This window comes from Chelon labrosus (assembly GCF_963514085.1).
Source record: "Chelon labrosus genome assembly, chromosome: 23".
NCBI classification, from domain to species: domain Eukaryota; kingdom Metazoa; phylum Chordata; class Actinopteri; order Mugiliformes; family Mugilidae; genus Chelon; species Chelon labrosus.
The window spans coordinates 947,260-962,582 of record NC_140356.1 but is presented as its reverse complement, the minus strand read 5'-3'; the positions used below and the strand labels follow the sequence as shown (position 1 = coordinate 962,582).

The 15,323-nt window shown below is 41.3% G+C and overlaps 1 protein-coding gene across 1 annotated transcript; it reads right to left on the bottom strand.

Annotated features, from left to right (window-relative positions):
- Positions 1-5,254: 5,254 nt before the first annotated feature.
- On the bottom strand, positions 5,255-12,845 carry strap (serine/threonine kinase receptor associated protein). Its single transcript, XM_084573666.1, has 9 exons — positions 12,380-12,845; positions 11,890-12,025; positions 11,199-11,280; positions 10,016-10,088; positions 9,707-9,806; positions 9,413-9,550; positions 9,090-9,226; positions 7,108-7,257; positions 5,255-5,964 (listed from the first exon to the last, which is right to left on the bottom strand). Exons 1-9 carry the CDS (start codon positions 12,489-12,491, stop codon positions 5,903-5,905), a joined length of 990 nt encoding a protein of 329 aa, XP_084429792.1. The 5' UTR covers positions 12,492-12,845; the 3' UTR covers positions 5,255-5,902.
- Positions 12,846-15,323: the final 2,478 nt, after the last annotated feature.

Below are 15,323 nucleotides of genomic sequence, written 5' to 3'. Positions count from 1 at the left end.
ACATCGAGAGTGAAGCAGTCTGTCACTGAAGCTGCTCCTCAGTTCTGTAAGGTCACCATGCAAGGGGTGGTACTCACTGTCCAGCATGGATGACAGTTTAGCCAGGACTATCCTGTCACTGAGTCCAAAGGGCAGCCCAGGACAGAGTTGGACTTCCTGATGATCTTATCCAGCTTCTTCTTCTCCTTCTCTGTGATGCCACTATTCCAGCAGACCACTCCGTACAGGATGGATGATGCCACTACAGAGCCATAGAAGTCTCTCCAAAAGACCTCAGTCGCCTCAGAAGGTAGAGCCTGCTCTGTCCCTTCCTGTAGAGTGCGTCAGTGTGGTGAATCCAGTCCAGCTTGGTGTTGAGGTGAACACCTGGGTACTTATAAGAGTCCATTTGCTCAATGTCCATTCCCTGAATGTTTACTGGTGAGGGGCGGGTAGAACGGCGTTTGCGAAAATCCACCACCATCTCCTTGGTTTTCCTCACGTGATGAGGAGGTGGTTTCGTTGACACCAGTCCACAAAGTTCCCCGTCAGTCCTCTGTACTCTGCGTCGTCATCATCTCTGATGAGGCCAACAATCGCAGAGTCGTCAGAGAACTTCAGCAGTACACAGCTGTCTGTGTTGTGTCTGAAGTCTGCTGTGTAGAGGGTGAAAAGAAAGGGGGCCAGGACAGTCCCCTGGGGGGCACCCATGCTGCTGGTGAGCAGGTCAGACACACAGTTCCTGTTTCTCACAAACTGTGGTCGGTTTGTGAGGGAGTCCAGGATCCATATAGACAGCTGGTGGTCCACACCCATCGTCTCTACTTTGTCCCTCAGAATCACCGGCTGGATGGTGTTGAACGCACTGGAGAAGATAACAGCGTCCTCTGCTCCAACATTAGGATGGTAACATAACTTTTTCTGTTGAAAAGCACCTGAGGAGTTCATGTGAAAACACAGACTAGGTCTTAGATGACTCATTGTTCAACAAACTTGAGGATTTAATGTTAATACAAAAACAGTAATTTAAGAGTTACTTTGAAACGAGTAGACTTAATTAGCTCATTATTATGTTTTTGTGTGATTTAACTCCAAAGAAAGCATGCAATCCTTTTGATTAATCTGTTGTGTAAAAGTTTAATGGCATATCAGGTCACAAGACAATAGGAATTTAAGGAAAAATCTGTAGGCTTAATCAACAGGTTGAGGTTAACATTAGGCAACAATGCCTGTTTGCATTACATTCATGCTTTTATTTTGATAATCCACTGTTGAGTAGATGTGATTTGTGTTCTACTAACAGTGGTTGCAGGCTGCTTGTTGCAGGCTGCTTGTTGCAGGCTACTTGTTGCATTTTGAACTCAGGTATTATATTATATTATATTATATTATATTATATTATATTATATTCATTCATTCATTCAATCATTCATCTTCTGCAACCACTTGTCCTGTGTATCGCAGAGCTAACACAGAGAGACAGACAACCATTCACACTCACATGCACACCTACGGCCAGTTTAGAATCACCAATGAACCTAACAAGCATGTCTTTGGATGGTGGGAGGAAGCTGCAGTATTATATTATATTATATCATTCTACAGTTTTGTTTTGTTTTTTACAGTATAGTACTTTTTACAGTACAATATATTTCATTGTAACTTCAAAATGATCATGACATGAAAGTTTTAAATAAATAAATAATAATCTCAACTATGCTGGTATTATAGCACCAATTATCTGTTTTTTAGGTTCTGGCAGAATCAATGAGGGGTTATGGTAGGAGGTGGAGGTTAATTAGGGAAGCAGAGAAACCTCCGTGGATCTTTTATTGCCTCCAGCTCTAGAAGCTCTTCTGCTTTTTTTCTTTTTCTCTGCCTTGACTGCCTAAATAGAGAAAGGCATTATTTCACATCCAGAACTCTACAGTCATCAGTAATATGTTACGAAACTTAATTTAGTTTCAGAAACTACTGAGGACTGAAAAAAATATCCACTTTGCATTTAGATTAATGAAAATATTCTGTGTGTTTTTACAAAAAATGTTTAATGCCATCACAAACACTGTATAAAGGGTTACCTTTTTGAGATTAATCAAAGATTTAGTATTTATGGACTGAAGTGGATTAAAAGATGTGTCTTCTTTTATGTAAAAAAGTAGAAACAAATATTAACATATAATATTTTTATGACATTTTTGAAGAGGACACTTTTGTCCCTTAATGGTAACAACATAACTATTTTTGAATCAGTTTTGAGAGTTAATGCTGTTCTTACCAATGATACTGAGCAAAATGGATTTATTTTTTATACAAATGCCACATATACATGAAAAACTATATTGTATGTATGGTCAACAAAAGAAGGACTGAGAAACTTTATTATTATTATATTATTATTTTTGCAGTTTAATGAACACAAAGAAAGATGAAGGTAGTGTCAGGGTACAGGGTGAAAGGTGGTTAAGGTTGTAGAGAAACCTCCTTCAGCAGCTTCTTTTTGGTTATTTTGATCTTTTTTTTAGAAGCTTTGGCTTCCTGTTTTTTTCTTTTTCAGAGCTGCCTTCACTTCCTTCAGCTGGACCAAGGTGTCCATATGATCCTGCTTTCGTACTTGGAGTTTCTTGTTGGCCCTGTTGAGCTGTTTGTCTTTTTTCTCAAGGAGCTGTTCAAGGTGGTTGACTTTATCCTGCCACTGTTGTAAGATGCCGTCAGGCCTGGCGGACTTCTCCTTGACCAGCAGTGTCTCCTTGATGTCATGTTCTTCCTCCTCCAGCGGCTGTGCAGTGTTCTGCTCCGAGCTGTATGGGCTTTTCCCTTGAGATCTTTTCCTTTTCCTTGCCTCAACAGTTTGAGCTCGTCTCTTTTTGATTACCCGGCAGATCTGCTTGTCTTTCTTTTGGAGGAGTTCTTCCAGCTGGTTGACGCCGTCCTGTCACCGCTGATTGATGCTGCTGACCATGGTGGACTTCTCTTTGGTGAGAAGCATCTCCTTGATGTCTCTTTTGTCCTTCTCCAGCTGCTGTACCTTGTTCTGCCAAGTCTCAGACAGTTTGGAAAACTCCTTACTGGCTTTGAGCAGATTGTCAGAGAGCTGCTTTTTAAAGCACTCATCTGACTTTTGGAGCTCTTCCTTTAAGTTCTTCTCAGTCTCCACCAGCTTCTTCTCAGATTTTTGGAGCCTTTCCTCAAGAGATTTTCCCTCCAGTTGACTCTGTTGTTGCCTCCACTTTGTTCAACTGGGACAAGGTGTCAATATGAGCAGCGGTACGCGCTTGTCTCTTCTTGATCTCCTTGCTGATCTCTTTGTCTTTTTTGCTGAGGAGGTCTTCCAGCTGGCTGGCCTTCTCCAACCACTGCTTCTTGTTGTTCTCCAGGCTGGTGGTGGCAGTAGCTCTCACCCTCTCAGTCTCCTGTTTCTGGGTGTCGAGGCTCTGCTGAAGAGAGGTGACCTGCTTAACTCTCTTTTCCTCCAGAGCAGAGAGATGGTGGTCAAGAGAGCGGATCTCCTTGTCTCTTGATTAAAGCTCCCTTTTTCCTCTATATAGGTCGGCCTTCAGTTTTTTGTTTTGCTGTTCGGTGGCAAACGGCTTCTTTTTCAGACTTTTGATTTCGTTGAGATGTTGCTGTTGGTCAGTTTGCCAAGCCTCCCTCTCTTTCAGGACGATGAGTTTTGCTGCGGCCCGCAGTTTTTCTTCCATCTCCTGCATCTCTTCCTCCATCTTTGTCCTCATGTCTTGCAGCCTGTTGCTGTTGACTCGGCTCTGTCTACAAGACATGACGATGGTTGATGAAGTGTGCGATTATCCAACACGTGTGTTAGCTGTGAAATGGCTTTGTGTAACTGAAAACAGTTCACTCCGCAGAAACAGTACTTCTCAGATCAACTAGTGACGATGAAGTGACTCTCCAGAAATATGTTGGTTCAACACAAGTTCCTTCCTTAGATCACTTTTGATAGATACTGACCACTGCAGACCAGGCGCACTCCACAAGAGCTGCAGTTTTGGAGAAGCTCTGATGCAGTTGCCTAGCCATCACAATTTGGCCATTTTTCCTGCTTCTAACACATCAACTTTGGGGACAAAATGTTCACTTACTGCCTATTATATCCTGCTCCCCACTAACAGGTGCCACGATGAAGAGATAATCAGTGTTATTCACTTCACCTGTCAGAGGTCATAATGTTATGCCTGATTAGTGTATATGTGACAAACAGTATGTGGGCTAGGTTTAATGAAAGCGAGGTGTCTTTTTGAGGATGATCGTTTCCACTTTTGGCAAGGGATATAAACTTTAAATGCAGGTTCCACTGAGATTTGAATGCTAATCACTGGATTCAGAGTCCGGAGTGCTAACCATTACACCGTGGGACCACAGTTACACTGCTCAACTTGTCAAATTCTGTGAAGGACTTACATGCATGTTGAAAAACTGAAAGCAGTGGTGGTACTTTGAGTCACTCGCTAAAGTGATTCCAGTGTAAATTTTTCAGATGCATTATAGAAGTATTATATGGTAGAATCTGAAAAATCTAATATCTGATGTTTAGATGAATACTAATCCCAAACTGGGAAATCTCACTGTTGTAGCAACAATGTATATACATAACATATAATGATAAATAAATCTATATGCAAAATATTTATAAGAAAATGTATTCAATAAAATGAATGAATTACACTAACCAAAAACTGCAAAATCAGTCCAGTGTCATCTGTCACATTCAGATGAGCTGTACAGACAGGTGGTCAGGCTTATACATGATCGGTAAGAGTTTACTGCAAAAATATGAAACTCATACTCACTCTCAATATGTGATGACTTGTAAAGCTTTTAGAATTTAAGATTCCATATTGTCTCCAAAGCTTTCCTACAGAAAAGTGGCTTGTTCACTACATGTGTCCTTGAGCTAGACACTAAACCCCCACTTGCTTCTAGTGCTTGACACTGGTGTGTGAATGTGTGTGCTAATGTGACATTGTGAGGAAGATTTACGTACCAATTTTGTCCACTGAGACCGCTTTTGTAGTGGTTATTGTAAATCTCAACTCCCTGGCTGTGTTTGTTCTCACTAAAAACCTGGTGACTATGTCTAGGATGGCAATATCACTTTCAAGTCTTTGTTATAGTTCGTCATAATTTAGCGTAAGTGAAAAGTTGAAATATTCCAGATCTAGAATAGAAAATGACCACACAAGTCTGCACATGAAAATGGAAAGTAATTAAAAACACTGACAATGTTCTTTGTGCATTACTTCCAAATAAAACCGTAATGCTTTTATTTCGTCACTGGACACAAATGAAGACAGAACCCAAAATGGAAACACCCATTGACTTTTCTTCCCATTTCCATTTTGTCACAAAACAAAATTTATTTTATTTGGACACTTATACTAAAGTACAACACCAGCGAATACTCAAAGCAATGGTTCGTTTTTTTTCTTTTTTGGATAAAAATTAAAGCGCCTTAACTTTAGCACAAACTGTGCAACGAACTCCAGTATTCTTGTTACTATGAACTGAAAACAAATGCCTTGGATCAGCTCATTACATATTTTTAACATTGAAACCAAAACTGATCATCATGTGGTTCGGGGTGTAGGGAAGTTCAATTAATTTTAGCAGACAAACAGAACTGGGCTGATCAGAGAGAAAGCGGGCAGCGATGAGCCTGCACTCACAGCTCTACTGCTTTACTCTGCAGCCCATCCTGTCCATATGACTCAAAAAATCTTTGTGTGTTGGTTGGTCTACGACATGCAGGGCAGTCATAAAAGCCCCATCAGATCCTGATGGATGGACAAGGTCTGGACTGTGCTCCTTGCTGTGGCCTGACAGAACACACTGGAACACCCCTCCACTCGGCTACTCTCCTTCTTCCTTTTCTCTTATCAGGTTTCCAAACTGTGCAGCATTGTCTTTAGGCTTTGATCTCAGGGGTCGGGGTGTACAGCGGCTCAGAGTTTTCAGCCCCCAGGTCCTCTGAGGATGCAAAAGAAAAGGAAAACGATGAAGAATAAGAGAGATTTGATACACATTACATACAAAGCCAAATCAAAGCAATTTGATCAGTTTTCTGTAATCAGGAAGTCCACACTTGGGTGGATGCAACAAAGCAGAGGTAGAATAAACATGAGGCAGCCAACCAGGTTAAGTGCAAACTTCAGATGGTAAGCAAATATTTTCAAAAACAGGTCACTGTTAGGTCACTGATGTATTTCAGAAGTGGAGCCATGGTCATGAGCAGCTGACCAAATTAATTTGAACATAAATTCATACTCGTTTGCCTGTTAAATGAATTTTACTGATTAAACATATAGCTAGCAGTTTATTCATCTTAATGAAATCTATTCAGTGTGTGAAAACAGTCGTACAATGTCCAGTGTTGCACAGTCAAGTCTGAGAAAAACTACTACAATTTCATAACAGAAGCCTGGGTGAAAGATGTGCTATTATTAGACTGGTTTGAACTAAATAAACAGAGTCCCATTTGGGGAAATGAAGGCTATCCAAGAACCTGCCACTTGAAAGTTCCAACTTTATTGTGTCAATAAAGCCCAGCTGTGTGCCACTTCAGCTCCCGTAGCATATGCTTACTCAGCCCCTGACGTTTCACTAGTCTGAAACAGATTCAAATGTCCTGCTAATGTACTCAAAGGCTAGCCTAGCCTCAGTAGCCAACATGACAATTTTTTTTTTGTAGCTTTTAAATATAAGAGACTCTGAGCTTTGACCAACAAATTCTAAATCACGTCATCCTTGAGTGTACACGACTGCTCCAAATTTAAAGAAATTCAGTCAAGGTGTTCCTGACATTTGACAGACTTCTGTATGGACCATGGCTATCGGTGCATAGCCATTAAATCAAAAAGTTTTTGATTGCTCAAAGGTTCAATAAACAGTCATGGTCATTCTTAGTGTGACGTTGGACCACATGTCTACTTAAATGGTGGTCATGTATGCTTGTTAAATATTTACATATATCAATTCAATTTTCATTGCTATGTCTACTATATTACTTTTCAGTATGAGTGCGTTTGCTTTCCGTTTTAAAACTGAATATAGCCGCAGTATTTTCCAGTCTAGATCCTATAACCAGCAGTGATGGCATCAATTAGAGCTTACCAGGAAGGACACATTTCCACAGGCCGTAGGTTTTCCCCACCGCCGTCTGCCACAGACGGAGTGTGCCGTCCTCAGAGCCGCTGGCATAAAGCTCCCCATCTGGACTGAAGCGAACACAGTGCACTGGACCAAAGTGACCCTTATAGGACTCTGTAGAAGAGAGGAGCAAGAATAACATTAGCTGGCTATGTAGTAGGAAATAACCCCGTTTTTACTTCTGAATCTTGATAACAAACACCTTTAAAAATGAACAATAGAAAGAAGCAAATTGACAAGGAAAGTCTGTCTATCCTGAGCTAAAGTCAGTGTTTTCTCACAGTACACAGGTCACACTCCAATATTTCATTGGGCTGCCTTTAACTCTGATTACAGCACACATTCTCTGTGGCGATAAGCTTCAACAATGTCACAAGATTTATTTCCACCCAGTGTTGCATTAATTTTTCACCAAGATCTTGTACTGATGATGGGAGAGTCTGACCACTGTTCAAAGCCTTCTCCAGCACATCCTAAAGATTCTCAAAGGGGTTAAGGTCTGGACTCTGTGGTGGCCAATCCATGTGTCAAAATGATGTCTCATGCTCCCTGAACCACTCTTTCACAATTTGACCCTGGCATTGTCATCTTGGAATATGCCCGTGCCATCAGGGAAGAAAAAAATCCATTGATGTAATAACCTGGTCATTCAGTATATTCAGGTAGTCAGCTGACCTCATTCTTTGGGCACATAATGTTGCTGAACCTAGACCTGAGCAACTGCAGCAACCCCAGATCATAGCACTGCCCCCACAGGCTTGTACAGTAGACACTAGGCATGATGGGTGCATCACTTCATCTGCCTCTCTTCTTACCCTGATGCCCCCATCACTCTGGACCAGGGTAAATCTGGACTCATCAGACCACATGACCTTCTTCCATTGCTCCAGAGTCCAATCTTTATGCCTTTTTTCCCTAAGTCTGGTTTTCCTCAGGCTCCACAGCTGTTCAGTCCCAATCCATTGAGTTCCCTTCACATTGTACATGTGGAAATGCTCTTATGTTCACTATTAAACATAGCCCTGAGTTCTACTGTTGTTTTTCTTCAATTTGATTTAACCAAACGTTTAAGTGATTGCCGATCACGATCAGTCAGGATTTTTTTCTGACCACATTTCTTCCTTGAAGACAATGGTTCCCCACTAATAATAATAATAATAATAATAATGTGTTGGACAGTTCTTAACACAATTTTAGTAGTTTCTACAATCTCCTTAGATGTTTTCTCTACTTGATGCATGCCAATGATTTAACCCTTCTCAAACAGACTAACATCTTTTCCACAACTACAGAATGTGTCTTTCAACATTGTTGTTTAAGAAATGAGAAGCTACTCATTTCATCAGTTGGGCTTAAATAACTTGCTGCCAGCTGAAAGATAATCACCCATGCAGTAATTATCCAATAGGAGGCTTGTACCTATTTGCTTAGTTAAATCCAGGTGACGATTTTTTTTTGGCCAGGCAGTGTACAATAAAATAGTCAAGTCAAATGAACATTCTCAAAGCACAATGTGCCATTCATTATGCAGAAATAGAGCTTAAAATCCACCATCATCTGAATCCTATTGACCTTTGTAAACGGAGATAATAAAATTGGAGAGGTTCTGGGTTTAGGTGCTCGCTCAAGGCCCCTTGGTCATGGACATAGGGAGATGCCTTATTGTAATCTAGAACATTACTGAAAGTGAGACAGTGTAGCAGCAATACTTATGAGATTATATTTTTACTAAATCAAACCAGGATATAACATCTCAGTTTTCCGTACAGAATTCCATGAGTCACTATAGTGAGCAAACAGCTGGCACCTTTCTTTACAACAGGATTTCCTGCAGTGTCTTATAGTGGAGGAAGAAGTATTGCGCTTCACATTCCAGCTGGATATTGCCGTACAATGAACCAGAAACTTGAGGGGACAAAAAAAGAAAAGAGTATTGTGCCTCTCACCCAGCTCCTCCTTTGTGCTGTAGTCAAATTTGTAGAGTTTGAAGTCTTCTCCACCAGCAACAAAGAAGTCCTTCTCTGGATGGAGGGAGGCTGAGTTGATAGGAGCCGGCGCGTCCACAGTCTTGATCAATTCCAAGCTAGATAATGGTAACAATTATTATTGTCAGTATCCTCATTATTATTATTATTATCGATAACCACAGTCAGCAAAATTCAGGCGATCAAAGGAATGTTTTAATAGAGTTGGAGCAGTTCTTCCCAAACAGTATATTTAAACTGGTTGGACTGAAAAGATATCAGTCTATAGTGAGAGTGCAGTGAACCTTAGAGCGTTGTAGAAAGCGATCGTCTTTCCATATGTGATCACAAGAATCTCTCCATCAGCCACATATTCCATGCTGCTCACCGACGTGTTGAAAGTCAGCGTCTTCACCTCCTCCATAGAACTTCTGTCCCACAGCCTGAGCGCGCACACACACACACACACACACACACACAGACAGACACATTATAACATCCAAAAAGTCCTTGGCGTAGCTACAGTTACAAAAGTGATTTATTGGACATTTGTCGTTTATGTGAAATAAAGGCATGCCATTAGAAAGACACGCACTGACCGTATAGTTTTGTCGTCAGCAGCAGAGAGAATCTGCTTGTCATCGTTACACCACAAAGCTTTCTTTATGGCTGAGGTGTGACCTGCTATCTCCTGTGGTGCTAAAGGATGCACACATGCAAAAGCCAAATAAATTACAAAGCAAACATTTTATAACAATGCCAGTTTGTGTAACTTCTACACTTTTTTGTGTTTACAGGCAGTGGTGAGCAAAGTCAAAAAGGGAGGTCACAGCTCAAAATATATCTAATTCTTGATGTACCAACATGGAAAATGACATCATCCTGTTTTCTATTTGGTGTTTGCTCACCTGCTTCAGGGTTACTGAGATCATACAGGCGCAGCAGCTTGTCGTTTCCTCCAGTCAGCAGACAGTTGCTGTCCTGAAGAACAGAGGGAGAAACTTAAGGAAAGCCTCCACAGGGCAGACAGACAAATACTGTAATAATGTCCATCAAACTTTTGGACCTAGCATTCGTGTGGATGTTACTTAGACATGTGCCACCCACGTAGATCAGACCAGACACCCCCACCCCATAGCAATGACACTCCTTGATGGCAGCAGCCATCCCCAGCAGGATGCAGACTGACACAGGAACGCACACAAAAACGGTTTACGGACAACTCGAACATTAAAAACCTCCACAGATATTTGGTCCCAAAGTATCTGTGGGATGATCCACAGAGGCCCCTACCCTCCCCCTAGGACCAAAGGCCCCCACTAACAACATTCTGTTGCCATACACCACAGGACACCCTCACAAGGCCCATGTCCATTCTCTTATGAGTCACAAGGGAGAACTACGCAATATTAGAAAGGTGGTTTTAATGTTGTGGCTGATCGTTGTATATCAATTGCAACAACACCAAGTGTGTCGCTGATATTGATCTATCACATATCAGCATCGGCATAAATGTTTTCTGAGATGTGTTCATATGGAAACATTTTAACAACGCATAACACAGAAAAAGATGCCAATATACAAATAGATGCTAATATACACAGTTTGTCCAGGAGAGTGTACTTGGATTCCACTGTTTACAAGTTCTGAAGCAAGTACTAGAAAAGCTCTCAAACATTCAGCCCTGATGTTGATCATCATCACGGTTGTCAGTTAAAATGATGAACAGGAGGTCATATTAACTGTCTGACTATCATTACTTCACAACAGGCTTAGAATGCTATCAGAAATAAATTTTGCCGTTATCACATTACTGTTTTTGTGTGTGTACACACACACACACACACACACACATTATATACATTTAATTATCATCACTGAGCATCGTTAACACCAAAAAGACAACACAAGATTAAGATTCAGATTGGGGGGAAAAAAAAGTTTAGTTTCCATATCACTGTATACATTCTTTGTATAATGTCTGCATAAATCTCAACACAGACTACTACTGATGCAGTTAAAGTGAGAAAAACAATAATCAGATTGACAAGTCATTCGGAGAGTTCATCTTCATCCAAGAACTGTACTGACCTTAGTAAAGTTGACCGTCTTGACAATGTGTTTGTGTGCCAGTGAGAGGACCTCGTCTCCACTCACCGCATCCCACACCTTTCTGGAAAGCACAGAGGTGATCATTTAAGTGACAATTGAGTCTGAAGCTATCAATCGATTTAAAGTCCATCTTTGTATACAGTGTCTTAGAAAGGAGAATCTGTTAAGCGATGTAAAAGAAGCTGATTAACAAGATACCCATGCATAAAAAGAAGGCAAAGGAGACATTCTCAGATATAGAGAGTGGGAAAACTGGTTCTTTCATCTTTGAGATAGCCAGCATAGAAGACAAAATTACTGTAATCATGTACTACAATAAAAATGCTTTAACTTTGCTTTAATTCTAACTCTAGTCGTGCAACATTGGTTCCCCTTCTCCACCACAGTTAATCCCAAATAAACTGGCTAACCAACTAAAATAACTTCATGATGCAGGCCACTGGAGTCAAATATTGCTACTTCTAAGGCTAACATTTTTAAATTTGAAATCCTATATTGTAGACAAGAAACACACGTGAACTGAGCTTTTATTATAATGCAGCACTTATTTCACTGTGCCTTGACACGTATGAAAAAAAACAAGAGAGATATATATACAGGAATGAAAGAGTTATTGCAAGAAACAGACAGAGTTAAGTGTCCTCAAAAAATGACAGAGCATTCCACTCACGCTGTGAAGTCAGCAGCAGCAGTGGCTGCTTTGGTGGCATCTGTGTTCAGGGTGGCTCCCCAGACAGCGCCTTTGTGACCCAGGAACGTTCCTATCCAGTCCCCTGTGTCTCCCTGGCGCAACATGGGCTTACCATCTGAAAAAGAATCACGAGGATGTTACATACATGTTGAGAGTATAATGGTAGATGATAAAGCCAGTCAACGAGTTACTGTTAGACAAGCACAGATTGCCAGTCACGACAGACTGGACGTTGTAGTGGCAGCTTTCGGGAAGACATTTAATTCAAATGACCAATTTAAGAAAATCAAGGACTAGTAACAGTAGTCTAGAATATATACGCGAGTATAAAAACGAAGACAGTAATCACAGCCGAGATCCGAAACAAGCACAGATGCATCAGTTTGGATTAACGTCTTGGAACCACTAACGTTAAACGTTGAGACCATTGTCAAATTTATTTTCCCATCAAACCATCCTTTGACCTCACCCTTGCATGCGCTGATGAGAAAGTAGCCATAGGGAGTGATCCCACTGAAGGCCAGGTCCACCACAGGTCGGGTGTGACCGGAGCAGGTGAGAGGAGTCTGTCTCATCGCCATGGTCCTCCAGCCGGGCAGAAGACGGTTCGCACGGAGGGTGGAGGCGGTAGAACGCTAGCGGCTAGCTAGCTAGCAAGCTGTGTAGGCTAGCGGGCTAGGAGGAAGACAAGACAACACGCTACTTAGTAGACTTTTTTTTGTTGAATAATTGCCGTTGACCAGTTTACTGCTGTAAAAACGGTAACAATTAACTGTGGGTTTGTCTAATTAAACGGCGTGTCTCCCTCCCAGCGAAGCAATGGCTATTGGCTATCGTGCTAATAGCTACAACTTTGCAACTAACTAGCAACGTGCAACGCTGCGAAACTATCGTAGAGATGATATAGCCGGTGTGTTCCGTTAGCCACAACATGGGTAACACTTCCGGTGTGATACATTTCACTATAAAAGCAGGTTATAATATACCATTAACAATTAATGCAGGCAATGTTTACTTTTTTTATATGCTAATATATATTTTACGTGTGCGCGGTGTAATTTAAACGTCTACTATGAATGTTTGACCCACAGGTGTTTAATAAAACGTTTCTTAATTTTATTTTGAAGGCGAGACAGTGACTTCTTCGAATGACTCAAGGTGGGATAAATGCATTTCCAGCGCAATTCTACCCTCTGCAGGAAATGAATGGGCATACTCGCTCTTGACATCAATCAGACCCTTTTACACAGTGCTGCAGCTGCGTTTCATTCAATCATTTTCTGTAACCGCTTGTCCGCTTGAGCCTATCCCAGCCCGGACAGGTATATGACAGGGCTAACACAGAGAGACAGACTACCATTCACACTCACACCTACGGCCAATTTAGAATCACCAATGAACCTAACGAGCATGTGAGTGAGAGACCCACTTGTCAACATGCATTATGTTAATTGTCTAAACTTTAAGTTTCCAACAAAGTATTCTGCATTTTTTTTCAGAATGGAATTATGATATAATCTGGTTGTAAAGTACAATTTTCTAAGGACAGGCTACTTTAGGTTAGGCAATATTATTAGAAAACACGGCATAAACTTCCATTGCTATGCAGACGACACCCAGCTATATTTATCCATGAAACCAGATGAAACGAATCAGCTTGTTAAACTCCAAGCATGCCTTAAAGACATAAAGGCTTGGATGACCTAATTTTTTTACGCTTAAACTCAGACAAAACATAAGTCATTGTATTGGCCCTAAACATCTCAGAGATTCATTATCTAATCTCCACATTTCTTTGGAAGGCCTCCATTAAAACCTTGGTGTTGTATTGAACAAAGATATGGCACATAAAGCAAGTAACCAGGACTGCCCTCTTTCACCTGCGTAATATCATCAAAATTAGGAACATCCTGTCTCAGAGTGATGCTGAAAAACTAGTTCATGCATTTGTATCTTCTAGGCTGGATTACTGTAATTCATTACTGTCTGGCTGTCCAAATAACCTTTTTAAAAGCTTCCAAGTGATTCAAAATGCCGCAGCAAGAGCATTGACAGGAATTAGCAAGCACTCAGCCAGGTTTCAAATAATAAGAACCATACTATACCAAAGAGGGATAGATGATGACGATGATGCACTGTGCATGTTATTAGCTCTCCCTCCCTGGCTTGTAGCTATCCATTCATATCTGAACCCACATCTCCCTTAGGTCTGTAGATACAGCAACACGTAAAGGGGTTATCATGCTTATCACTCTACCCCACACATCCCACCGCATGCAGCCTTTGGACAAGTGCATGTGGTCCATTCATTACAATATTACAACAAAGCTCTTGATGGGTAGACGAGATCTAACCCAGACAGAAAAGTCGCCATGTACCGCTGTGTCAGTGAAGCTTTTCTTCTCAGCAATGACACCACAGAATATCGTTCCTGGATGCGGGTCCACAAGGATTTACTCACACAACAGATATGTCTTCCGTGATGCAAAGTCTGAGCCATCCGTGGTGTCAAACAGGCAGCAGATGGCTTGTTATGGTGGATGGTTGTTGTTTAAAGACGCATTTGAGATCATTCCAGTTATGGCCATATTGGACAAAGTGCACTGTTCAGTTTACTGGGTGGCTCAGTTTATCCACTGCTTCAAATCATCTTTTCCTACAAGCTGGGGCAAATTGAGCCATTACACTATTTTATTTATTTATCTATTTTTAATTTCCATTGCCCTTTGTCATAGATATTTCCATTGACATGAATTTTGGATTATTTTTGAGCAATGTGTGTTGAGGTGTCATTGTGGGGTAACAAATGGACTCTTTTTTTTTTTAATGTATTATAATTTTGTATTGTAAAAATGTATTATTTATTATTCTGAGTCGTTAAAAATCCGTATGCCTACAAATGCCTTACGTTAACAACCAAAGTAAAGAGAAAGTTGTGTTTAGTGATCAGTCTGATCTCCAGAGGGCGCACAGAGCATATTTCGGTGACATAGGTGAGGCAGCAGTGTTGTAGTCTTTTCCTCTCACTGAGAATCCAGACGCTGTGAGCCTGCAGTAGAATGAAAGAAAGCGAGCAGTGTGCCTTGCTGCACGGCTGCGGGCAGAGATGGCGTCCTGATGCCGGTGAATAAGCAGAAAAACGGAGCAGAGGGAGGGGAAAGGGATGCGGGCAGTGGATGATGAGACGCTGCATCATTTAGAGCATCACATGGCTTGAGATGACATTCCCTGCAATGATGGTAGCGCCTTGAGGATGTTTGCGGATGTTTATTGTTCCCGTTTTCATGAGATCTGAACCGGCGGTGTGATTCCTCTGGAGGTGAGGCGGTGGGGGTTTGTTGTCTACCTCAGCTGTTTCTCCCTCCGGCGGGGCTCTCTGCTCATCCGACGCAGGGAGGAGAGGGCAGAGGGAG